Raw genomic sequence first — 27,624 nt, 5'->3', positions numbered from 1 at the left:
AGGCACTGTCTCTCGTTCTATCTCTCTCTCCCAAATTGGATTTCTTTTTTCCACTAATTGACTGATAAGAGAAATATGGTTAAGACAAACTAAGGAGCCATCTGACATATGTTGGGATAGAGGGATTAGATCAACTCCTTCCTAAATCAGAAATCCTCTCCCCTCAATTTCTTGGGCATTTAGTTTTCTGTATTATTTAATCTCTGTCTTCACCACTAGATTATGAGCTCCTTAGGAAAGGGACTACAACTATATTCCCACTCCTTGGCAGAATGTGATAGGTAGTCAATCAATGTTTTTTGAAAGAATGTTCCCTGTAGCAATGGCTGCTTTTCATGAAGCCTCATCTAACTCCCTAGGGACTCAGTTTTGTACATAGTTTGGGGGGAAAAAATCTCTGAGTAAGTTTTCCTGTCTTGTGTTTGATGAAATCCTGTCTGTTAAAAAACTCACAGTGAGTGGGAAGGGTAGGATGTGTGTGTGTGTGTGTGTGTGTGTGTGTGTGTGTGTGTGTGTGTATGTATGTAATAGGTATATTATGTGGCACTGAGTTCTGAGCCATATATTTTCCTCTTTCTGTTTGGCTAAAAGCCTAACACACAATGGATAGATATATTTAATTTATCTTTATTGTTGAAAGTATTACAGCTATCCCCTTTTTTTCCCATTGACTCCCCTTCCCATACCCTTCTGCCCCCCACAGTTGACATATTTTTAGTGCTCAGCGAAACTTAAAAAATAGTAAGCACATGCTTTTGTCAGGGATAACTCTAAAAATAAGGGTCCTGAATCTTCTTCTCTACAATGAGTAAAAGTAACATCATAAAAACTACAAGGGAGTTGGAATCTAAGGAAATTCATACATCATGATTGATCCCGTAATCTCTTGGTCTTAGAATGTTTTTCAGCATAGAAGAACATTTGCGTGTTTAGTTATATTTCTACCTAAGTATTCCATTTTCAAAAAACAGCTATTGTAAGTGGTATAGTTTTTTAATTTTTATTTCCAACAGTCCATTGCTTTTATATAAAAATACAGTTGAAAGTGGACTTTTGTGTATTGACCTTGAATCTTACAACCTTGTTAAACTCACGTATTTGTGCCAAGAATTTTTGTTGTTGCCGTTTTTTGCTATTTTGTTGTAGATTCCCAGGGATTTTTCTATGTGGATAATCAAAGTGTGTGAGAATAAAGGCATTTTTATTTTATCCTTCCTTTCCTTTTCTTTCTCTCTCTTTCTTTCTTTCTCTCTTTCTTTCTTTCTTTCTTTCTTTCTTTCTTTCTTTCTTTCTTTCTTTCTTTCTTTCTTTCTTTCTTCTTTCTTTCCATTATTGTAGGAAGCCTTTCATTATACTGTTTACCTGGAGAGGAGAGACTGCACATCCTTGCTTTTTTCCTGGGTTAGGGGCAAAGCATTTCGTTTTCCATCATTAAGTATGTTCGGTGAAGGGTTTTTTGTAGATTTCTTTTATCAGCTTAAAGAGGGTAATGTTTTCTCAAGTTGTGACATTTTTCAAGTTTCTAAAACTGCTTGAGTTATGCCTTGGGTAGAGTGACCAGTGAATCTCTTTTCCTTCGGTCTTTAGCTTATGATACATCTGTTCCTTCTTCTTTCCATGTTACTCCTGAGATTCTCTATTTCTCTCTGAAGTTGTCTGCTCTCATTTTGGAATCCTTCCTTTAGTAACATGGCCTGTTCCTAAAAAGGGACAAATAAAAAGTAAATCAAGTACAACAGTAAGCAAATCTCAACTTCTAGCTAGTTTCCACATTCATCATTCTTTTTTTTTGAGTATTTAATTTCTTCTTGCAATTTTCTCCAACATAAATATTCATAACAAGAGGCTCAGTGCATGAATTTCAAGCAAAGGTGTGGTTCCTAGGCCTGGACGGCAATTGAAGCGCAAGCGTCTCGTATGGAAAGGCAGGTCCCAGCTGACCTCTGGGTACTGGGCAGCATCTGGGGCCCCTCATAATCCTTTCCTCCTGAGTCATTGGTCCCTGTTGGGCTCCCTCAATGCCATTGGTCACCATCTGCAGGGTGATTGGTGGGGTGATCAGGCCCCACTTGCACTCGCCTAGGCCTGGTGCCGTCCACTTACATAGTTCTCCTCTCATCAGGGCCCATTGGGGCCAGTAGCAACTCCACTGTCACCCGCTACCAGCACTGGGTGGCCAACACCTGCCATGTTCCGCGCTGCCCCATGGTGGTCAGTGCACACCATAGCGAGCAGCCGAACACCTGGTCAAACTCCCAGTCAAGGGGACAATTTGCATATTAGCCTTTTATTGCATAGGATACTTTTACTTGGACATCCTAGCTCCATGATTATTTGTCTTGAGCCTCCTTTAGCTAAGAGAGATTTTGGCTTATACCTTCTAATATATTGATAAACTTAAATTCCCATTAATTCTATTCAACCTATGTGGGCAATCTTAATCATGTTTCTTTTCAAGCCTCATAGACTCTTACACACACACACACACACACACACACACACACACACACACACTCAAACTTTTATATACATACACATGACGGAAATAAAAAATTCTCAAAATCAAAGGAAGTGTCTGAATCTTAGATCAGGGAATTTGATTTAAGCCTCCACAGCTTGGTGGCAAGAGTAGCAGGACAGAAGTAAGGACATCAAAGCTCCTAACTGTCCATACAGGATCTCTGCATATAAGTCACTACACAAACTAGGAGTAGGGCATAGCAGTCAGGAGTGGCAGACACAGGTGTGAGAGGCAACGAATCTTTCTGCTCATAAAGGTTCTCTTAGAACCAAAGTCATACCAGGTGTGACAGAAAAACAGTGATTGTAGATTCCTCTAAGTTTGAAGGTGGTTCAGATATCTTACTGATCTGTGTGACCTTATAAAAGCTCATCTTTTCTGAACCTCTGTTTCTTCACCTAACACAGCAATTCTTGATTCATATAGTATTAAGCAAGAGTCACAGATAAGACATATTTGCAATGCCTGGAAGATAATAGCTACCATTGATTGAAGAATCCTATATAATAAAAGGCTAATATGCAAGTTTTCCCCTTGGGAGTTCGACCAACTGGGAGTTCCACTGCTCGCTATGATATGTGCTGACCACCAGGGGGAGTTGCAGAACAAAGGAAGGGCCCAGCTGGAATATGGCAGGCAGGGGAAGTTCCCTGCAGGCAGCTGAAAGAAAGTCCCCGATTGGCCCTGATCTCTGACCAGGCCTAGGGACCCTACCCGTGCACTAAATTTTGTGCACTGGGCCTCTAGTCTACACTAATAAAAGAGAAACATGGTAATTGGCATACGACCACTACCCTTCCCATTGGCTAATCAGGGCAATATGCAAATTAACTGTCAGCCAAGATGGCGGCCGGCAGTCAGGCAGCTTGAAACTAACATGAGGTGTGCTTGCTTCAGTGACAGAGGACTCCAAAGTTCCTCGCCTGCCGCTGCAGGCCTCTGAGCCTGCAGTTTCAAACATTGTAACAAATACAGACAAAACTCCAGAAACCAGCTTTCAGGCGGCTGGGATCTCAGAGCTGGAGTTGATACAGAGTTTTGAGAACCGAAACAAACCAGATACCTGCTTTCAGGAGCGGAGGCCTAAGAGTTGGAGCCTCAGAGCTAAAGCTGGCCCAGAATTAAAAAAAAAGAAAAGAAAAAAAGGAGCAGTTGGGAGCTTCAGTCCCAGCCTGAAAACAGCCCTCAGCCCCTCACCCAGACTGGCCAGGCACTCCAGTGGGGACCCCCACCCTGAAGGGTGTGTGACCAGCTGCAAACAGCCATCATCCCCTCATCCAGGCTGGCAAGGCACCCCAGTGGGGACCCCCACCCTGATCCAGGACACCCTTCAGGGCAAACCAGCCGGCCCCCACCCATGCACCAGGCCTCTGTCGTATATAGTAAAAGGGTAATATGCCTCCCAGCACTGGGATCAGCAGAGCCACGAGGCCTCCTGGCACTGGGATCAGTGTGACAGGGGGCAACGCCCAAACCCCCTGATCGCCCTGCAGCTCTGTGTGTGACAGGGGGTGGGGCCAAAACCTCCCTATCCGCCTTGCTCTGTTCGTGACAGGTGAAGGCGCCCCAACCCCCTGATTGGCCCTGCTCTGTGGGTGATAGAGGGCGGTGGCCCAACCCCCCCCCCCCTCACCCCCCCACGGGCCCTGCTCTGTGTGTGATGGGGTAGAGCCATAACCTCCCCATCGACCCTGCCCTGAGTGTGACAGTGGTGACGCCCCAACTCCCTGATTGGCCCTGCTCTGTGGGTGATAGAGGGCGGTGCCCGAACCCCCTGATCCACCCTGCTCTGTGTGTGACAGGGGGCAGTGTGCCAACTCCCCTATCGGCCCTACTCTGTGAGTGACAGGGGGGAGCTCCTCAACCCCCTGATGGGCCCTGCTTTGTGCGTGACAGGGGGGAGCTCCCCAACCCCCTGATGGGCCCTGCTCTCTGCGTGACGGGGGGGGGGGGAGCTCCCCAACCCTCTGATCAGCCCTGCTCTGTGTGTGACAGGGGGTGGCGCCACAACCTCCCCACCGACCCTGCCTTGAGTGTGACAGGGGGCGGTGCCCCAACCCCCCAATCGGCCCTACCCTGAGCGTGACTGAGGGTGGCATCGAAACCTCCCAATCCGCCCTGCTCTGTGTATGACAGGGGGCGGCGCCCCAACTCCCCAATTGGCCCTGCTCTGAGCCCAAACAGGGGCTGCACCTAGGGACTGGGCCTGCCCTCTGCCACCCGGGAGCAGGCCTAAGCCAGCAGGTCGTTCTCTCCCAAGGGGTCCCAGACTGCGAGAGGGCACCAGCCGGGCTGACAGACCCCCCCAACCCCCCCGAGTGCACAAATTTTTGTGCACCGGGCCGCTAGTCTATATATATGAAAGCCTAAATGACCATTCGAATGTTCGACTGTTCAACTGGTAGCTATGACGTGCACTGACCACCAGGGGGCAGACGCTCAATGAACAGGCATGAAAACATGGAACAGACTGATGAATCTCTGTGGAAAGGGGGAAGGGCAGAGGGTGGGAAGAGATTAACCAAAGATCTTATATGCATACTAGAGGCCGGGTGCATGGATTTGTGCACTGGTGGAGTCCATCTGTGGGGATCAGGTCGAAAGCGGCAATCTGACATTCCCCGAGCGGTCCCAAATTGTGAGACGGTGCAGGTCAGGCTGAGGGACCTACATGTGCACGATTCCATGCACCAGAACTCTATTGTATTGATAAAGGACTGGATGTGAGATAAAAGATAATAAAAATTTTTTAATAACCAGACATAGGCAGGCTCCAAGTCAGGCAGACAGGCAGGGATTGAAAAGTATAAGTGGGCAAGCAAGGTCCTTCCAGGTTTCGTGTTCTAACAGACACACAAACAAGTCAGGAAGGGTGGAGAGAAAACAGAAAAAGAGAAACCTCAAGGTGATGCCATTACATACCTGAAGTTTAAGAGACAGAGCCCTCTCTTGCTCTGCCTTTAACTCGGCCCTCTCCTGCTCCATCTTCTCAGTCAATTGTTTCACATGTTCCTGGTAACTCCTTTCTTTCTCCTCCATCATCTGCTGATTCTTCTTTTGCATTTCCTCCAGCATTTTTGCTGCAGCCTCTGCAGATTCAGCTTTCACACGTTGCACTGCCAGGAGGAAAGGAAGAAGACAAATTCATGTGGGTGACCACCTTGCTTTTTCCTCTTGGTGAACTTATCTGTTATTGTTGCTGCTGACTGCCTATGCCCCACTGGGACTGACTTTGGCTAGTAATAGTCATCTTTGCTCATCTGGCTCTTGTTAAAGGAACCCAGGTTCTCCAAGCCAAATTATTTAAATTTTTAAAAGCTGTTGAGGCTATCTAGGCTCTTGACTTGCACCTCACCTTCGATCTCCTTTTCCTTTTCTGTGAGATTCTGGTCTGTCTGTAGAATTGCATCAATCACAGACTCCTTGGAGCTCAGGTATGCGTGAAGAACTTCTTCACTCTAGGACCCAGAGAAAATGGCATTAGTAATAGGAAATCGCAGGAAGCGCTTATTCCTATTTGCCCCCCATCTTTTCCTGTAGGAATTGCTTCACTTGGCCCTGGTCCTTGTGCTGGTCAAGGACCAGGGTGGGCATATGCTCCAGGTTAGCCACGCCTGGCACCCTATGAAGCAGAAACCTTTGTAAGTGACTGTTATAAATATAGATTGAGAGTCTCTGTTCTCTGAGTGAGGTCTGTACTTTTGGAGCTGTTGGTGCTGTGGTCCCATAGGTGTGAGGAATGATGCCATCATGGAGAGAGCAGATCCAAGGAAAGGAGGTGGCGGGAGAAAAGGAGGAAGGGAAGTAGGGGGTTTAGGGGAGCAACACAGGGACAGATAAATGCTAGTTACCTGTATTCCCTTCTTGGGTGCCTCAAGATACTTTTTCTTCAGCTCCTGCATAGTCTGTATTAAGAGACGATATCCTCCTGATTTAGAATAAACCCCCTGCTTTATATCTTCTTCTAAAGAATGGAAGATATCCTTAAGTAAAGCTGAGCAGCGATCCGATGATACTTTCATATTCTCTTTATAAAAGTCATCTCGCCTTTTTTCTAGGTGGGCCTTTAATGTGAAAATAGGAAGTAGAAAAAGTACAGAGAAAATGTTAGCTTGACCTCCGGATTTTTGGAACTAACAGGCACCTCAGCAGGACCACATCCTTCCTCCTGATCCTGTCTTTCTGTTGAAGACCCTTTCTCTTGGAGGTGAAGTTCATGGCAGAGATTTCTGGCTTTATGTTAGCATTTATGCTATCTATATGCCCATCATAGTGGGCCATGGCCTTTTGCACTGCAGCCGAGTTCTCTATCTGGGCCTAGGCCATGACGGCGTTCTCCATGCAGGGCAGGTCCCCACTGCTGATGGCATTGACATAGGTCAGGACTAGGTTCTCTAGTCCCACAAATACACCTTTAGAAAGAAACTTCTGCTTTTCAAATTGGACCAGCGATTGTACATACATGGAACAAATGTGGTTCAATGTAAGCCTGCTCAAGATAACTAAGACTACATCTTTCTTTGCTGTCTGGTACCAACAAGCTTGTGACTTGATGAGAAGCTCTGATTGTTATCTGCATGCATTTAACTAAATTATGAGAAAGAGGATTAGTTTATGCATTATAGGAAAAAAAAGTGCAAACTTTAAGTCAATCAAAATAATATTGGTTCTTCAATTCAATTGCAAATCTTGCTTGAATTTTGGGACACCTTATATAATAATAACAAATAGTGGTTTTTGTCATTTCGAAGTCTAGTAAGAATTCCTTCTCTTGTGATAAATAACCATTTTATTTTCTAGTAGTACTTTGCTTTCTGAAACCCTAATCCATATGAACATAAGAAAAAAATTACCGCTAATTCCTTTTGAAATAAATGGTCTACATCCTTGAAGGAATTCTTGATGAAGACTTCAATGGCCTCTTTCTCACTGGCCATGTGCAGGTCCAGGAGCTCTTGGAGGGTTTCTGTGGGCAGTTCAACCTTCTCAGCCATCTGCTGGTCATAGTGGGCAATGGCCTTTTTCACTGCAGCCGAGTTCTCTATCTGGGCCAAGGCCAGGATGGCGTTCTCCATGCAGGGCAGGTCCCCGCTGCTGATGGCATTGACATAGGTCATCACCAGAGTCTCCAGCCCTACAAATAGAGAACAAAAGATAACGTTTGTTGTAGGTGGGGTGAGGAAACAGTCCATCCTCTATAAATCTGATGGTATCTCTCAACACTCATTTGGCTCACAGCATCTGTGTCCTTAGCATCACCTAGAAGTTTTCTAGAAATGCAGACTCTCAACTTTTGCTCCAGATCAACTGAATTAAATCCTCTTCTGACAAGATCTTGGGTGATATGGACACATATCAAAGGGTGAGAACCTCTGTTCTAGACACCATACACCTGTGTTTATTGAGTGCATGTGCTTTACCCTAAGCACCGTTAGGATAGGAAATGTACCTCTCATTTATGTCTCTATCATCAGTTCTGGTCCATGGTAAGCATTTATAAAATCAGTATTTGTGAAACAATTAAAAAGAAGTCTTCTGCCCTTGCCAGGTGGCTCAGTTGGTTGGAGCATTGTACCAAAAAGTTGTAGGTTGATTCCTGGTCAGGGCACACACCTAGGTTGTGGATTCAATCCCCATTTGGGGCGCATGCAGGAGGAAACTGATTAATGTTTCTCTCTCACATTGATGTTTCTCTCTCTCTCTCTCTCAAATTCATTGAAAAACATCCCTGGGTGAAGATTAAAATACTCAGATTTAAAAAGGAGTCCTCCATTTTATTTATTCTAGCTAAACACTGTCCAAGAGAACTTTCTGTGATGATGGTCGTGTGCTATATGTGCTGTCCAATATTGGAGCCACTAGCCATGTAATCAGAATTGTTAATTTTCTTTAACTCTCATTAATCTACATGTAATTTTACATAACTGTTGCTACTACACTTGTCTAGTAGCTATCATATGGGATAGTACAGGTCCAGCTTATTGGGGCAATTTTAAACAATGGAGCTTCTTTATTTGTCCTTTTCTATCTTTTCTCACTCATGAAATCTGACTAATAAAATCTACTCTGTATTAGAAATGTGTGTCATCTAGATGTTTCACAGTAATAGTAGCAGATTTGCATTTTTCAAAGCTGAAACTAGGTGGATGCTATTCCATCTTTCTTTAACCTTAACAGCGAGAGTAATGACAGGAAAGTGGACTCACGGGGTCCATTGACCTGGATGCCTCCTGAAAGAGTTTTGACTTTGGAATTGCTAAAGATGTAGGAACAGAAGTCAGCAGCTTGTTGCACGAATTCGGGGTCCAGCTCATCATCATGCATTGTCTCCAGTTGGCCTAGCTTCTTCCGATGAGTTGGCCGATCAAAGATAAAGCATTTCTTTTTCGGGAAGAACTTTCGGATACAAAGTCGGGGCAGGTTAAAATTTTTATCTTTGGGACTGGTACCTGGAGAAAGATAAAAAAGGGCTTTGCTTAATATAGGGGCTTGGAAACTTTTTCTGTAAATGGTCAAATGGTAAATATATTAGGCTTTGCGGGTGAGGTGGTTTCTTTTGCAAGTATTCAATTCTGCTATTACAGCATGAAAGCAGCCATGGACAATCTACATAGTATTCATCCACTAAAACCTATTTGTAAGATAGCTGGCAGGCTGCATTGCCTGTGGGCTATAGTTTGCCAACACTTGCCCTACTGCATTGTCATGCTTTAATCTATTTTCTTTAAATAAATGCCATTTCTACTCCATATTCTTTGGCTAATTACAGCATCATAAGCCCTAAGCAGGGAGATAAAAATCAATTTGATCACCGTACAGGGAAAGGTGAAAGAAAAAGAAACTTGTTCTCAAAACAAGGGAGAAGATAATTCAAAATCAAATCTATGAATTTAGATATTAAACAAGCATTAATTCTTAGAACTAGGCAGCTGAGAAATAGTAAACTATACATATAAAAACACTATATAGAAAAATAAGATGATGGTTTCTAATGGCTTGTGATTCCCAATAATCAATTCTTAGTCCCCTTTACCTTGCTTGAGTTTGAGTGAAATCTGCAGGTACTCATCTGCTGAGATGGGTTGCCCATCTGCTTCCAATTCTAGGGAAAAATCCCTCAGTGTCCACACAAAATCTGGAAAGAAGCTCACAAAGTCAGCTGAATCCTCAACCTCATTTGCATCAGGTGAAGATTTTGCCCTTATTTTGTGTGTCAGCTCTGTCACATAGCTGAGTAGCAAACTAAGGAAAATGGTGTAAAAGTACAGTGCCCCTCATGCCATATTAGTCCCACATATTCCAAACCTTGGTTTTGGCTTTGTTTCTAACCCAAATGTTAATTCTTCCTGCCCTTGAAGTATTTTTCATACTTTCTGTTTTTGTGCTTGATTCGCCAGGATTCACATTCAGGGAGCTGGTATTTAGGTACTAGTCTCCCCTCTGATTTGATGCTGTTCTGGACCACAAAAAGGATACTGCAGTTGGTCCATGGCCTGCTGGTTTATGGTCCCCATGCTATTGTACACAAAGGTGCTGCTCAGCAGTATTGCCAGGGCAAAGATCCAGGAGTCATTTTGGTTGTCACCCTGGAAATCAGAACACATTTGGGCCAGGATTATGTTTTATTCTCATGGTACTTTCCAGATCAGCAGTAGCAAACAGATGCTCATTTAGTTGAGTGGCTTTTTTTAGATTAACATCTTATAAGAGGAAAACAAATCCAAATGAAAATGGTTGTTAGTAGGACTTGGACTTTGAATAGTCTTCTGATTAGTGTTTTTGGTTACACTGATTCTCACTAGGTCCTCTTATGACCATTCGCAGATAATTGAAAAACAAACAGTCCAACTTGGTGGGCACTCTAAAGCCTTAAACGTAATTTAATTTTCTCTATGTTTTTACAGCAAAATTGACTTATGTAAGAGTAATAATACTTATAGCTATTTTATCTAGTCATTATTATTCACCTAACACTTTCCATTTTTATTAAATAGTCAAAACAATACTATGAGGCAAATATAGATTGTTTGCATTGGTTTTACAGATCAGAAAGCTGAGGGTAAAAGAAATGAAATAATTTGCTAAAGCCACCATGTTAATGACAGAGTTTATATTTAAACAACAATTTAGGACTTCTTAACATTAATCCTTAACTCAAGTTCTCTGCAGGTTAGGACTCATGGCTGATTTTGTTTGTGGTAGCTTTATGCATCTGTGTTAACTGGCTTAGCTTATAGCCCAGTGTTGGCGAACCTTTTGAGCTTGGCGTGTCAGCATTTTGAAAAACTCTAACTTAACTCTGGTGCCGTGTCACACATAGAAATTTTTTGATATTTGCAACCATAGTAAAACAAAGATTTATATTTTTGATAGTTATGTTATATATTTAAATGCCATTTAACAAAGAAAAATCAACAAAAAAATGAGTTCGCGTGTCACCTCTGACACGTGTGTCATAGGTTTGCCATCACTGTTATGGCCTCTTGTTAATAATTAGAATACTATCTAATGACCACTATAGACTTCTATGATTCTGCCTTATATTTTCATGATCCCTGATTGCAAAACTTGGTCTCTTAGCACGTAAACAGAAATGAAAAAAACACATATGGTTTAGCGCCAGCTCTTATATGAATAAAAATTAAATAGTGTAGAGAATACCCAGAAGTTAAGGGATTGTTCCCAAACTGAATCTTTAATACTTACCTTCTCTACATCTCCCAGCCCCTCAGTGTCAAGCAGAACTAGAGTGTGGTTTGGCTTCTTAGGGTGAGGCACACACCACATCCAGATGCCTTTGGTGTGAGACTGAACCGTGGAGCCCAGAGAGAAGCCTTAGGGGGAGAGGAGAAGATAGAGGGAGTGGAGTTTTAATAGCAGATATGTCTTAAAATGGAGACAAAAGTTAACATAATCAAGGTAAGAAGAGAGAAAACAAAACTACAACCAGTTGCCTGGCTGGCACTGACTCAGTGGTTGAGTGTTGACCTATGAACCAGGCGGTCATGGTTTGATTGCTGGTCAAGGCACATGCCCTGGTTGTGGGCTCCATCCCCAGTATGGGGTGTGCAGGAGGCAGCTGATCAATGATTCTCTCTCATCATTGATGTTTCTATCTCTCTCTCTCCCTCTCTCTTTCTCTCTGAAATCAATAAAAACATATTTAAAAAACAACTAGAACCATTATTAATTTACAGAGAAACAGAGAAATTCAAATACCCAATACACAAAAACATTCAACACCTTTTTATTATAAAAACAATTAACAAATTAGGACAAGAAAACTAATGCAACATAATAAAGGCCATATATATTAAAAGCCTTCAGCGACCATCTCACTCAATGGAAAGCTTTCCTTCTACAACAATTAACCAAAATAGTTCAAAGACCTATATGTAAGAGCTAAAACTATAAAACTCCTAGAAGAAAACGTAGGGGGAAAGCTTCATAATATTGAATTTGGAGTGATTTCTTGGATATGATACCAAAGACTAAACAACAAAAGAAAAATAGATCAGTTGGACTTCAAAATTAAAGCTTTTGTGGATCAAAGGCTACTATCAATAGAGTTTAACAGGTATCCTATGTAATGGAGGAAAATATTTCTTAGTTAAGGGATGGATATCCAGAATATATAAAGAAGTCCTACAATGCAACCCCAGGAAACATACAACCCAATTAAAAGATGAGCAAAGGACTTACTTGAACAGACATTTCCTTAAAGAAAATATACAAATAACCAATGAACACATAAAAAGATGATTAACATCACTAGTCATTAGGGAAATACAAATCAAAACTAAAATGAGATACTATTTCACACCCATTAAGATGATCACTCCAAAAAAAAAAAAAAAAAAGTAAGAGGCAGTGAGAATGTGGAAAAATTAAAATCCTGTGCATTTCTGGGAGAAATGTAAAATGCTACAGTTGCTATGGAAAATGATATGGCGATTCTTTAAAAAATTAAATATAAAATTCTAGGAAAGGAATACAAATTTATGCTTTTAAAAGGGAAATTAAGGCAAAGTGGGAAGAGACAGTGAGTTGACTCTTTCAGATTATAGTAAAGATAAGAGCATAACTATAAATTAAAAGTTAGCTTTCAATATCCCTCTGCATCTCTAACTTGCTCTTCCTGTAACACCATACTCCATGTTGGGAGTGTGGGTGGAGAGAAGGGATCTGGCAGAGTTTAGCTGGTGCCCCTCACCTTTTTTCTGCCCAGCCAGCTTGTTCATCAGGTAGGATTTGCCTGTGCGGTAGAGACCCACAATGGCCACCACCACAACAGGCTGTGTAATGGCAGACAGGATCTTCAAAGCTTCTGGATTAACCACTAGTTGCGTGTTAGTGTTCTCAATGAGGCACACCGGGCCTGGCATGTGGATGTCTGAGGCCATGTCCAGGGTGTCACCTTATCTGCAAGTGAGGAGATGGGATGGATTAGAATTTCCATTCTAAGCAGATCAAGAACTTTCACCAGGTTATTTTGCATTCAGAAAGTAGAGTCATAAAATTCCCCAACATGGCCAAAAGTTCTGTGTCCACAGTGAAATAGATAAGGGGAAGATCTGTAGTATTTTAGAAAGTTACAGAAGTTCAATTGAAATAGTTCATTAAAAAAAAGAGTGACAAAGTGGTTGAGCATTAGCCCATGAACCAGGAAGTCACAGCTCAATTCCTGGTCAGGGCACATGCTCTGGTTGTGGGCTTGATTCCCAGTAGGGGGCACACAGGAGGCAGCTGATGGATGTTTCTCTCTCATCACTGATGTTTTCCATTGAGCCAAACCAGTTAGGGCTCTCATCACTGATGTTTTCATTTCTCTTTCCCTCTCCTGTCATCTCTCTAAAATCAATAAAAATATATTTAAAAAAATTTTTAGACTAGACAGTAAATGTAAAATACAATAGGATTTAGAGGGTAGTTTACATCCTGGCTATATGTAAGAATTTCAATATTTATTCATTAATTCTAGTATGAATAAAGACTTTTGTGAATATATGTTTCATCATTTTTTAAAAAAATATATTTTATTGATTTTTTACAGAGAGGAAGGAAGAGGGACAGAGAGCTAGAAACATGAATGAGAGAGAAACATCCATCAGCTGCCTCCTGCACACTCCCCACTGGGGATGTGCCCACAACCGAGGTACATGCCCTTGACCGGAATCGAACCTGGGACCCTTGAGTCCGCAGGCTGACGCTCTATCCACTGAGCCAAACCGGTCAGGGCTGTTTCATCATTTGATGTATGCTTCTTGGACAATTTTCACAGATTTGTTGTTGTTGTCAATCCTCACTCAAGGATATTTTTCCATTATTTTTTAAAGAGAGTGGAAGGGAGCAGGAGAGACAGACAGAGAGAAACATCGATGTGAGAGAGACACATTGATTGGTTGCCTCCAGCGTATGCCCTCACCAAAACTTTTCAGTCTGTGAACTGATGCTCTAACCACTGAGAAAACTGGGTAGGGCATTTTTTCACAGGTTTGAAATATGTATTTTTTTCTACTAGTTGTGCTTATTTTTCAGAAGCGAGGGTTCACAGAACTGTTTATACTGCTATTCTGGGAGTGGAACCAATATAACTTACATTTGCAAATTTTATAAAAATGTATGACTGTAGGAAAAACATGACTAGGGACCTGCACAAAGCCTTGATATGGGCTTGTGCAAGCAAGGGGCCCTATACTTCAACTTCATTAACTTCACAAAAAATTAGCCTCAACTAAAAGGGGGTAAGACTGCACAACTGCAAATAATGAATGTTGCTAAAAACCATGTTTGTGTATACATGTGTGTGGTGTAAGGGAACCAAAGACTATGAAATATGGATTAAAAGATCAGGAGAGCTAAGGAGAAGGTTGTTCGATGAAAATATATTTCTAATCATACACTTATAGGTTGTCTATTTTGTTTTGTTTTTCCATTTGGTAGATGAGAAGGAGAAGCAGGAAAAAGACAGGAAGGGAGAAAACTGGGGAGAGAGAGGGAGAGGAAGAGCTGAAAGGAGAGAGAGGGAGGATTGTCAGAGAAGTAGGTAATGAGGAAAGTTCATGTCAAGCCAAAGAATTCAGAGGCAGTTTCCAGAAAGCAAGAACAAAACTGCTTGAGAGCACAGAGAGGTCAGATAAACAAAATGTTGGCTTTAGCAATGCAGGTTCTTTTAAGAGAAAACTTTTTAGTAAAGTAGTGGGGCCAAATTCTACTTGTAAGGTGTAAGAAAGAAGTTGGCCCAAAGAAATTGGATCTAGTGAACCGGGGCTATTTTTCATTTTATTTTATTAAAATATTGTTATTTTTCAATTATAATTGACAATTAATATTATGAATTTCAGCATACCCAGTGGTTCTCAACCTTCTGGCCCTTTAAATACAGTTCCTCATGCTGTGATCCAACCATAAAATTATTTTCGTTGCTACTTCATAACTGTAAGGTTGGTACTGTTATGAATCGTAATGTAAATATCTGATATGCAGGATGGTCTTAGGTGACCCCTGTGAAAGGGTTGTTCGACCGCCAAAGGGGTCGCGACCCACAGGTTGAGAACCACTGGTTAGACATTTGTATACCTTAAAAGGATCCCTTCAATGGGTCTAATACCTATCTGGCAGCATACACAATTATTACAATATTATTGACTATATTCTGTTTGCAGGAGTTTACCTCCCTGTGACTGTTTTGTAACTGCCAATTTGTATCCCTTCCCCTTTTTCACCCAGCCTCCATCCAGCAACCAGAACACGGGTTACTTCTGAAGGAAGTAATCTAGTCTAACTTTGGAACAAAGCTCATCTGTATGACTAAAATGTCTGGTGTGTTTGTGAGTCTTCATCTTTCACTCTGGGTTTCAGGTTTTTCTTTTTTCTTTTTTAACAGTGTCAGGTGGCTGTTTACGCTGCATCTCATTATCTATGCTTCTTTTTTCATGAAAATAAATATTTATAGCCCTTTCAGTGTGTCAGCTGCAGTCAGATCAGAACTGAGCAAGTTCCATAAAAACAACAGTAATTTAACTGTGTCTGCAGCCAGCACAATATTGGCCAAAAGAGAAAGACAATTGTAATGCATTTCGAACTCTGAGCTTAGCCCCATGTCTGCTGCTGCCTAATTCCTCCAAGCACAGTAGTGACACTTAGGGATGTGCTGCCACCAGATATCACCGGGATTGAACCTCACCGCCTGTCCCACGCGGGCTCTGCTGCAACCTATCCTCATGCTCATGTTCTTTGGAAAAAGAACTGATCCTTGTAAATCCTTCCCACCCTGCCCCAACCTTACCCTGGACTCCATTCCTCAGAGTATAGTCCTTTAGAGGTGGAGAGAAAGCTGCTTTGATGAGAAAATAAAGTTCTTACCTTTTTTCCCCCCTCAGTGTCGGTTGCAGTGGTTTGTTACTTCTCTGCCTTTCACTGGATGGTTCGACTTTTATTTCACCTCTCTGATGTGATGTGACTTTCTGGAATTCAGAAAACACTTTAATTAGAAGTGAAGGGTTTTCAGTAACGTGAAACCGAAAGCACTGGCTACAAAGCAGTGACTCAACAACCATAAAAGGAATTTCTGAAAGCTCAGCAAATGGGAGGGTTCCTGGATTTTACAGGATTTCTTAACTAGTTCAGTTTGACAAAAGCCCCTTCCTGGCTCCTGATGAGTGTGGTAAACAAGAGGTGGCTCCCTCTTCCCTCTTTCAAGCAGGGAAAGGTATGTCACTGGGAGAGGCAGGCCACCAGTATTTCTCATCCCCTCCAACACTGAGTTGCAGACACTGGAGCCTGGGGCTCCCAACCAGCACCCAGCCCCACTCACAGAGTTAAGGCTCTAGCTGATGCATAGGTGGGAGGAAGGATGGGGGCTGAGATTGCCTGGCCTGCTCACCCTCCCTTTGGCTCACTTGTAGGAAGGAGTTTCCAAGCTGGGAGAGGCACATGGGGAAGACCAGAGGCTACCACCCCTGCCCAGGGGAGGAGCAGTGGCTCAGAGATATTTGTTCAGGGAGACAGGCAGTGCATCGTCACAGAGATCTCTGAAGTTCTCCCCCAAAGAACTGATTTTATTGAAACAGTGTGGGGATTGAGAAAACTTTATTGCTAGCAAATTGACTTTACAAACAACAGAAAAGGAGACTTTCAGGCAGGAAGCAAATGACTTCAGATGGTAACACAAACCCATAAGGAAAAATAAGGAATACCAGTAAGGGACTTGTGTAATGATAAAAGACAGTATAAATGCAGATTTATTTTCCTTTCTTCTCTTAACTGGTGTATAATTGTAAAATACAGTATAAATGCAGATTTATTATTTTTTCTTCTCTTAATTGATCTAAAAAACAATTGTATACAACAATTGTATTGCAGGGCCCATGACATTCTTAAATGTGATATGTTTAGCAATAACAGAATACAGATCTGATACCTGATAGTAAGATGAACTCATAGGAATAAAGAGAACCAGATATTGTAAGTCAGAAAGTTAATATAACAAGCCCTATACATTTATTCTTTCTCCTTCAGCTTCTTTCAAGACATAAAATTATATAAGTTAATAACTTTCAAAATATATTGTTAGGGGTTGTTACATATATAGATGTAATTTGTAATATATATGTAAAAAATAGCACTAAAAGGGGGTAAGAGGGAATAGAGTTACAGGAGTAATAGTTCAGTATCTCACTGGAATTAATTTAGCATCACTTTGAGGTATATTCTTTTTCTTTTTAATTTTATTGAATTTATTGGGGTGACATTGGTAAATAAGATTATATAGGTTTCAAGTGTATAATTCTGTAATTCATCATCTGTATATTGTATTGTATGTTTACCACCTAAAGTCAAGTCTCCTGCTGCTACCATTTAGCCTCCTTTATCCCCTTCTACCTTTCCACCCCCTTTGCCTCTAGTTATCACAATACTATTGTCTGTATATATGAGTTTGGGTTGGTTTTTTTTCTTTTTTCTTTTTTTCTGTTTTTTTTTTTGTGGTTATTAAATCTTTATTGTTCAGATTATTACATTTGTCCCTCTTTTTTTTCCCCCACAGCTCACCTCCACCCAGTTCCCACCCCACCCTCTGCCCTTACCCCCCCACTGTCCTCATCCATAGGTGCACGATTTTTGTCCAGTCTCTTCCCGCATCTCCCACACCCCTTTCCCCCCCAAGAATAGTGAGTCCATTCCCTTTCTATGTCCCTGATTCTATTATAATCACCAGTTTATTCTGTTCATCAGATTATTTATTCACTTGATTCTTAGATTCACTTGTTGATAGATGCATATTTGTTGTTCATAATTAGTATCTTTACCTTTTTCTTCTTCCTCCTCTTCTTAAAGGATACCTTTCAGCATTTCATATAATACTGGTTTGGTGATGATGAACTCCTTTAGCTTTTCCTTATCTGTGAAGATCTTTATCTGACCTTCAATTCTGAATGATAGCTTTGCTGGATAAAGTAATCTTGGTTGTAGGTTCTTGGCATTCATCACTTTGAATATTTCTTGCCACTCCCTTCTGGCCTGCAAAGTTTCTGTTGAGAAATCAGCTGACAGTCGTATGGGTACTCCCTTGTAGGTAACTGCGTTTCTTTCTCTTGCTGTTTTTAAGATTCTCTCTTTATCTTTTGCTCTTGGCATTTTAATTATGATGTGTCTTGGTGTGGTCCTCTTTGGATTCCTTTTGTTTGGGGTTCTCTGTGCTTCCTGGACCTGTAAGTCTGTTTCTTTCACCAGGTGGGGGAAGTTTTCTGTCATTATTTCTTCAAATAGGTTTTCAATATCTTGCTCTCTCTCATCTTCTGGCACCCCTATAATTCTGATGTTGGTACGCTTGAAGCTGTCCCAGAGGCTCCTTACACTATCTTCGTATTTTTGGATTCTTTTTTCATTTTGCTTTTCTGGTTGGGTGTTTTTTGCTTCTTCGCATTTCAAATCTTTGACTTGATTCTTGCGCTCCTCAGGTCTGCTGTTGGGAGTCTGTATAGTATTCGTTATTTCAGTCCGTGTATGCTTAATTTCTAGTTGGTTCTTTATCATAACATCGAGGGTCTCATTAGATTTGTTGAGGATCTCAATAACTTTATCGGCGGCTTCTAGACAATTCTTGAGAGACCTTAAAAGTATGGTTCTGAACTGAATATCCTCCATTGACAGTTTTGTCCTGTTTCTTTGTCTCCGCATTTTTTATGCTTTCTTGGTGCACCCCCTAGTGGTCTTTGTGCGCAGTCTTGTTGTAGTTAAGCCTTGATTGTTGTCGGCAATTCCAGGGGTGCTTTGACCTCCAGGCTAACTGGCTATGAGAGTCTGCTGTGTCTGCAGTGGGAGAGCTTCTGTGCTGGATCTCTAGGGCGGTGCTAATCTAGCGTTTGCCTGAGGCTATCCGGCAAATGGCTCTGCACAGGGCTTGGGCGGGGCGGATCCCCGGGGATCTACAGGGCGGGCGGAGTGAGCAGTTATGGCTGCTCTCAGTTCCGTCCCTAGGGGCTCTGCCTCACAGAGTCCCAGCAACCGCTGCAAACCTTGGAGAGAAAGCTGCCTTCGAGTTCCAACAGAAGCCAGACAATCCCGCTTCTCCCGTTTGAGTCTGGGTCCCTAGAGACTCGCCCGGATCTGGAGCTCAGAATCTGAGACTCCCTCCCGATTGAAAGCACCAACCGCGCCCTCCGCCACCAGCCCGCTCCACGTGCACTCTGCACCTTAGTATTTCACTTCGGCACTGCACCTCCTCTGAGTCTGGGTATGATATTCTCTTTCCTCCTAGTTGTAGAATTTCCACTCAGCCAGCCTTCCTGTGGTTCTGGATGATGTCCGTTCTGTCTTTTAGTTGTTTTTTGAAGTGGTTGTTCGAGGCAGCAATCTCTGGCGTTAACCTATGCCGCCATCTTGGTTTCCCCCTCAAGTTTTTTTCCAGGTTCTGTTTTTTTTTCTTCTTAATCTCTTCACCTTTTTCACTCACTCTCTCAATCCTGGTCACTTCTGAGGTCCTGGAGAGTATTATGCTAAGTGAAATAAGCCACTCAGAGGAAGACAAATACCATGTGATTTTACTTGTATGTGAAGTCTAATGAGCAAAATAAGCTAACAAACAAAATAGAAACAGCATCATAGATACAGACAACAGAATAAAGTATATTCTGAGAAATATATATATATATATATGAATGCCCTGGAGCACCACTAAGAAAACAACAAATCTCAATTAATATCCTTTCACGTTAGGACACTGTAAAATAAGAACAACCTAAATCCAAAACAAGAAAAAAGAAAAAATATCATTCATAAATGATATTAATGAAATAGGTAATGCGAAAATATACAAAGAAAGCAGTGAAAACAAAAGCTGGTTTTTTGAAAAAATAAGCAATTTTGACAAACTTTTAGCTAAACTGGCCATGAAGAAATGACAGGAGACTCAAATTACTAAAATCAGGAATGAAAGAGGGGACATTACTATTGACATCACAGAAATAAAAGAGATTATAGGGCAATACTATGAATAACTATATGCCAACAAATTAGATTAAAAAGGGACAAATTCCTAGAAGGACACCAAGTACTGAAACTGTTTCATGAAGAAATAGCTAGAAGGAGAAAAAGAAGAAGGAGGAGGAGGAGGAGGAGGAGGAGGAGGAGAAGAAATAGCTCATCTGAATAGACTTGTAACAAGAGGTTGAAAACTACCACCAAGAAAAGCTCAGGCCCAAATGGCTTCACTGGTGATTTCTACCAAATACTCATTCCTCACAAACTTGGCCAAAAATATAAAATTCCCTTAATGTTATTTTACCACATATTTCTAAACTATTTAAGAGTTATAAACATAATGCCTCAATAATCCACTATATATTTCCTTAAAAAAATTAAGGAAGAGTAATTTTTTAAGGAAATATATACAACTTCTGATTCCAATTACATGGTCCATTTCCTTCTATATTAGCCATCTGCTGATATCTGTGTCGATGTCTGTTTGGTTGAATGAAGCACATGTTTGTGATGGACAAGTTGTTTGTCTCACAGAACTTCATGAGCTGTTTTCCTGCTTTGTTTCTGACCCCCAGTCCAAAATTTCCAATGACATTTGATTCTGCTTTATTTCCTACTTGTGCATTCTAGTCACTGATTGTTATCAGCATGTCTTGTTTTGATTTGTGATCAATTTCTTCTTATATACTTGCATTAAAGCATTCAATTTCATTTTATTCATCTCAGTAAAATGAAAAAGGAAGAGAGGGGAAAAAAGAATTGGAAAATTCAGCAATGGTTTGCCATGTCCTTCTGCTGTGCAGTGTGTGGGTCCAAACCCCATGTGCGCTGGGTCCCTGGTGTTGAAACAGAGGTACTCCATCTTGCTACCATAATCTCTATTTTGTAAAAACTGCTGTTTGATATTTTAACACTGCTCTTCTTGACTTCTGTAAACATGCTTGCTTGCTTGAATAATAGGGAACATAAATTCAACTATCTCACCTTGCAAGCCACTCCATCGCCATCCCTGGCTACTCCCCTAAATAGGTGCCCTCCAGTTATCTGAAAATATACTATGCCCAAGGCTACTGAGTTGTGCTGTGCTCAAGGTTACAAACTGCCTGCAAAATACATACATAGAGCTCTTTGTAAAGTCTGCAAAAGGTCTGGAAATCCCATATTTGGGAGGCAAAAGGACTGGGGGGCGGGGGATAAAGGGAAAACTTCCTCTATACTGTTTTGCTCAAACTCTAGGGGTTACTCCTCTGAGACTGCTAGTGTAATAAAGGCTCCAAAATAATTAATTTGGCTTACTAAGGCGTCTTATGTTCAGCTCTCTGATGTACAATATAACAGTGTCACAATCACCAAATTCCTAGTAAAAGCAAACACTGCTGTAGTTCTAAACTCTTTACAGGTGTCATTAACTAAATTCAATTTATTCTTCAGCACATGCATATAATGTAGGTTTTATTATTTGCATTTCACACACCAGTAAATACAGTTTAAAGATATTTAATGTTTTTATTTGTTTGTTTGTTTTTGATTTTTAGAGAGAGAGAGGAAGGGAGGGGGAGAGGAAGAGAAACATCGATGTGAAAGCGAAACAGCTTCCTACACACCCCACACCAGGAATCAAGCGCACATCCTGGGCAAACGTCCTGACCTGGAATTGAATCTGCAACTTTTTTTGTTTTGGTTTGGTTTTTTGTTAATCCTTACCTGAGGACATTTTCCCATTGATCTTTTTTAGAGAGAGTGGGAGAGGGAAAGACAGAGAGAAACATCGATGTGAGAGAAACACAGTGATTGTTTGCCTCCTGCATGCACCCCGACCAGGGCTTGGCCGGGGAGGAGCCTGCAATCAAGTATGGGCCCTTGACTGTAATTGCACCTGGGACCGTTTGGTCTACAGGCTGACCCTTTATCCACTGAGCCAAATCGACTAGGCTGAACCTGCAACTTTTTAAAAATACATATATTTTTTTTATTGATTTCAGAGAAGAAGGGTGAGGGAGAGACAGAAACATCAATGATGAGAGAGAATCATTGATTGGTTGCCCCCTGCACACCCTCTCCTGGGAATCGAGCCAGCAACCCGGGCATGTATCCTTGATGGGAATCAAACCTAGGACCCTTCAGTCTGCAGGTCGATGCTCTATCCACTGAGCCAAAGGGGCTAGGGCAGAACCTGCAACCTTTTGCTGCACAGTACAACACCTGACCCACTGAGCCACAGTGGCCAGGGCTAATGGTTTGTTTAGAGCAGTTCATTGAGTCACAAGGCCCTGGTGATTGATTTGGGATTTCCTCAAATGCTGAGCCAGTGTGTTAAGAGGAAGGTCAAATTAGGTTCATCCATGGCTCTGTGTTTGCAAATGTGGACTGAAATCCTGGTGCTGTGCGTCTCCCTTTATCCTCACTGCTTGACAGTCTGATCAGCCCTTTTATCAGTTAAAAGTCTCTGGTTCTTGTTTTTCTCACGAGTGAGGAATAAATACCTTGTGTCGATTAAGGACAAATGGAAAGTATTTGTATTGAACACACGTCCTTTGTAAGTGGAAGCAGGAAGTAGCTCTTAGTTTCTCAGAAATAGACTAGATGTCAAGAAAACAGCTCTTTCCTGTTTAGCACAATGAAGTCTGTGCAGTTTTTGTGTCTTTTGTTTTCATGTGAGGCTGTTTGAAAAACATTCTAGGGACTTTTTCTTTTAAATGCTGGGTAGAGGAAGGTATATTTCCTCTCTTTCCAGAGTACTTGGAGTGCAGTCTCTAGAATACTTGTATTATTCTAAAAGATAGTCACAGATCTAATTAATTTGCATGTTGTATTATTACATTAAAATTCATGAGTATTTATTTGCTTAGGGTGTCAAAGGCTGTTCGGACAGACTCTGAATTTCAGGTGTCGGGTGTTTTCACACTCAGCGGCTTTTCACATGACGCCCTCCATGCGGGATGGTCTGGGCACTCAGCAGCAGGAAGTCATTGCTTCACCTGGGGTCCCTGAGTCTCACAGACAATGGAGGCAGGACCAATAGTCAGCAGCACGTGCGTACAGAGAGTGTATGTGCTGTGTGCACAGCGCTGTGCTAGGTGCTCAGGGTTGTAGGAAAATTAATTACACATAGCCATTGCCCTAAAAACTGCTTAATCTGCTGGATGAGACTGACTTGCACCCAAATAATAAAAGCAAAGGGATGAGCAAGAGAGGGAAGGAGGAGCCCTGCTTATTGAAGTAGAAGTCTCAAGATCTCAAATTGGAACATTTGAAATTTTACCCAAGAGAAATTTATTTTGATGTCAGTCATAGGAAATAGATTGAAATTTAGTTGTTTTTTTTTTAAATGACCTCACTGTTGTACTTCTTCATATTTAAATTTATTTCTTAACTATCTATTCTGTTCTGTGGTCTATTTATCCTAGTAAACTCAGCATCACACTTTAAATGACATTATTATTATTATTATTTTAATAATAGAGTCCATTATTTTCCAGTGTATTGTTTTGGCTCCCCTTACCAACCAATTCCTTTCAGTAAAAATCAGGAGCACTTCCTGAAGTTCTTCCAGAATTGAGATTATATAGGATATAACAAGCAAATATAAACTGATTTGTAGATACCATTTTTAGCTAATTATTTTCATTTTGGAGTATGGATTGTTGCTCTACTTATTTAAAACCCTATTTAGGGTTTTATTTGTTTAGCATATTATTGCATTATTATTTCCTTTTTATGTTTAATTGTAATTAAAAGAAAATAACAAAATTTATCATCTTAACTGTTTTTATATGTAAAGGTTAAAAATACCTACATGTTAGTTATATTCACATTGTTGCGCAATGGATCTCTGGAGCTTTTCATCTTGCAAAACTGAAACTCTGTACCCATTAAAGAACTTCTCATTAACTTTCTTCGCCTGCCTTTGGCAACCACTATTCTATTTTCTGCGTTTATGAGTTTGACTACCTGAGGTACCTCATGTAAGTGGAATCATAAAGTCTCTGTCTTTCTGTAACTAGATTATTTCACTTAAAACAATGTCTTCCTGGTTAATCCATATTGTGGCATGTGACATGATTTTCTTTTTCCTAAGGCTGAGTACAACATTAAAAAAAAACCCAAATCTATTCATCAGTTGATATGGACAAATGGGTTGCAGCTACCTCTTCACTATTGTGAATAATGCTGCAGTGAACAGGGGTGAGCAAATATCTCCCCCAAATCCTGCCTTTACTTATTTTGAATGTTACCCAATAAGTAGAAGTTCTGGATCATATGGTAAGTCTGTCGCAGGATATTAAGAAGCTAGGAAAATTCTAGGGCAAAAGGAAGAGGGAAACTGAGACAAGAAAGTTAAAACAAGACCAAACAGTGTGGGCAATTTGCAGTAGGCCTGCAGATAACAAGCCATTATCTTCCCCAGCCAAGGACAGGAGAGCAGATGGTTAAAAACCTCCCTAACCAGAGAATGCAGGAAAGGGGGAGAGGAGTGGGGAGTCTTTCTAGTCCACTAAACAAAGAAATCAGCCAGTTCAGGAAGGGGAAGAAAAAAAAAAGGCATTTTTTTTTTAACTCCCTAAGCAGGAAAGCCAGCAGTGTTATGGCTTGACAAGATAAAATTGTCAGGTGCTTTTCATGAATCCTGGGAAGGCCACAACAAAGTAAAAAGGGAACTTGAGAATTAATCTGTACCAAGATATTAAGCAGAGGAATTTTGAAACCTATAGATACAGGAGGGTATATCACACCTCAGACCCCAACTTAACTCACTCTTCAGAATAGCTGAGAGCCCCTCTGTGCTTCATAAGCCAGATGCATAGATTTGCCTGCCTTGCTTCTTTAATAAAGGTGCATACTTTAATAAATTGACTTTATCACAATGCAACCACCTAGAGTTTTCTCATTTAAATTCATTTATAAGAGATGACAAGAATGGAGATTGGGAACAGCCCTCTCCCTCTGACTCAGGGCTCTTTGGTGTCTGTGAGAGGTATCTGTCATGACTCTTTTTAATTTTTTGATGAGCTATCATGCAGTTTTCCATAGCAGCTGCACCATTTTTCATTCCTACATACATTTCCCAACAGTTCTAATTACTCCATATCCTTACCAATATTTGTTGTTTTATTACTTTTTGGATAGTGGCCATCCTAATAGGTGTGAGGGGATATTTATTTGCATTTATGTAATAATTAATGATATCAAGCATTTTTTCATATGTATATTTTCATTGGAGAAATACATGTTCAACTCCTTTGACTATTTTTAAGCTGGGTTGTTTTGAACTTTAGGAGTTCTTTATCAGATATGTAATTTTTAAATATTTTCTCTCATTCTGTGAGTTGCCTTTTTGCTGGGAGCCAGTCCATCCTTGCTGTTTCAAGGGACCTGGCATATATGGCATACTGTTCTTAATATGTTTGCTCACCTTCTTGGCGCTGTGTTTTAACCAAGGTCACCTCTCCGAGAAAGGTTCAATCCCCAGGTAGGGATTTTCCCCTGAAGTTAGGGAGGGAATAAAACCTCTTAACTAAGTGCCAGGTGGGTAATTAATCACTTTAACTACGAACAATCATGCTTAAGCTACATAATCTTTACTCCCTGGAATGGAGATAAGAAACGCCCTAACCTTTGAAATAGAGATTGATAGGATTGGAATCAACTGGTATAAATACAGATGTAATAAGACAGCAAGACACAGAACTTAGAACTCAGAACTTAGAAGACAGAGCTTAGAACACAGAACTAAGAAGACAGAAGAGAGAGAGAGACAGAAATTGGCACAGAACCTACACAGAACGTTCTCTAGAGACAGAAGAACTTCGCTGGAGAGAACATGGCAAAAGATCCTGGACAGAAACTGGCCTCAGAACCTAGAGACAGAACCTAGCGAGAGAACATGGCAAAAGATCCTGGACTGAACCTGACTACAGAAATTGGCAAGAGAACCTGACTAGAACCTGGTGACTGAACCTGGCTGGAGAACCTGGACAGAACCTGGCTGGAGAACCTAGCGAGGGAACATGGCTACAGAACCTGGCTGGAGAACCTGGAGAACCTGGCTGGAGAACCTGGACAGAACCTGGCTGGAGAACCTAGTGAGGGAACATGGCTACAGAACCTGGCTGGAGAACCTGGAGAACCTGGCTGGAGAACCTAGCAAGAGAACATGGAAACAGAACTTCGCAGGAGATCCAGACCAGAACTTGGCTGGAGATCCTGGCTAGGCTGCTGATCAACTGAACGCTGTCTCCGTGTCATTCCTTCTTTGCCGACTCCATCCACACCTTTGGGGACCCCTGGACCCACTGGGGTTGGACCCCGGCATATGGCGCCCGAACAGGGACCCCTAGGTAAGCGCCCCGCACTCAGGACGGATAGGACTCCACCGTAGGAAGAGGGTGGATAGTCTTTGCCCCACAATCGGGACGGATCAGACTCCACCACAGGAATAGGGTGGATAGTCTTCGCTGACTCCGTCCACACCTTTGGGAACCCCTGGACCTGCTGGGGTTGGACCCCGGCACCTTTTTACTCTGTTGATTGTCTCCTTTGATGCATGCCGCGACCTGCACGGTGGGTTCAGGAGGACTTGTGGGAGGGCTGACGCACAATGAAGACACTGCAGAAGAAATAAATTTTAGGCATGGGGGCCAGGTGGAACCTCTTTTTGGGAAGAGGAACCAGGAGCCCTAATTTTACCAGATTACAGGCAATATGGGCAAAGGGTTGTAAAGAGCAGGTGCCTCCAGATCTAGGTGCCATGAGGTTATAAATCTTTCCATAATGATAGGCAGTTCTTGGAAGGAGGATGGACTGCATTCCGATGTTAGCTCCCATGTCCCAGGGTGTACAATTCTCAGTGAGCTTAGAATGTGCTTTCTCTAATCAGAACAGAACCATCATGGATAACAGAGCATGTTTAATATTTCTTACAATTGTAGCTGGTCTCAATGTATTCTATTTCTGCCCCTAACAAATGCACCTTGCCATTTAATATCTTGGGCAGGGTTCCTTTCAATATGACTCAAATCTAGAGGATGGGCAAAATTGGGTGAAAGTGGTTAAAGGGTACAAATTTCCAGTATCATAGAAGTAGAACTTTTATGAGCTACTTTTTTAGTACAGTATTGTATATTTGAAAGTTGCCTCAAAAGTCAATAATAAAAGTTAATAAAACTGGAAAAAAAGAATAGCCTGGGATTTTGAAATGCTGTTATCCTAGGATTTGATTCTAAAGCAGCGCTTAATCAAAATTATAACCAGTGCAACAACAATTGTACTTTAAGAAAAAAAAATATCGTATATAATAAAGAGGGAATACGCAAATTGACCCTCATGCCCGCATATCACAAGACGGCTGCCTCTATGTTGTTATAAGTTGGCTGCCACAAGATGGCCACCTCCACATCATCACAAGATGGCTGCCCCCACATGTCACAAAGACGGCCAGTAGGGGAGGGCAGTTGGGGGGGACCAGGCCTGCAGGGGAGGGCAGTTCTGAGTGATTGGGCCGGCAGGGGAGCAGTTAGGTGTCAATCATGCTGGCAGGGGTGCGGGTAGGAGTCAATCAGGCCAGCAAGGGAGTAGTTAGGGGCAAACAGGCAGGCAGACAGGTGAGTGGTTAGGAGCCAGCA

The 27,624-nt window shown here is 41.6% G+C and overlaps 1 protein-coding gene across 2 annotated transcripts; it reads right to left on the bottom strand.

The window, feature by feature from the left end:
- Positions 1–618: 618 nt before the first annotated feature.
- On the bottom strand, positions 619–16,066 carry LOC308515292 (guanylate-binding protein 1-like). Of its 2 annotated transcripts, XM_081085933.1 has the most exons (11): positions 15,887–16,066; positions 12,735–12,943; positions 11,228–11,355; positions 9,998–10,107; positions 9,555–9,751; positions 8,728–8,970; positions 7,375–7,655; positions 6,373–6,585; positions 5,877–5,979; positions 5,444–5,637; positions 619–1,700 (listed from the first exon to the last, which is right to left on the bottom strand). In XM_081085933.1, the coding sequence occupies exons 2-11, from the start codon at positions 12,922–12,924 to the stop codon at positions 1,584–1,586; spliced, it is 1,776 nt and encodes a 591-aa protein (XP_080942059.1). In that variant the 5' UTR covers positions 12,925–12,943; positions 15,887–16,066; the 3' UTR covers positions 619–1,583. The 2 variants fall into 2 exon arrangements, with proteins under 2 accessions (XP_080942059.1, XP_080942060.1); XM_081085934.1 differs by lacking the exon at positions 15,887–16,066 and having other exon boundaries at positions 12,735–12,952.
- Between the last annotated feature and the right edge of the window lie 11,558 nt (positions 16,067–27,624).

This window comes from Myotis nattereri (assembly GCF_964212035.1).
Source record: "Myotis nattereri genome assembly, chromosome: 3".
Lineage (NCBI taxonomy): Eukaryota > Metazoa > Chordata > Mammalia > Chiroptera > Vespertilionidae > Myotis > Myotis nattereri.
Note: the sequence above shows the minus strand (reverse complement) of the source record. Positions and strands in the feature narration are given on the sequence as shown.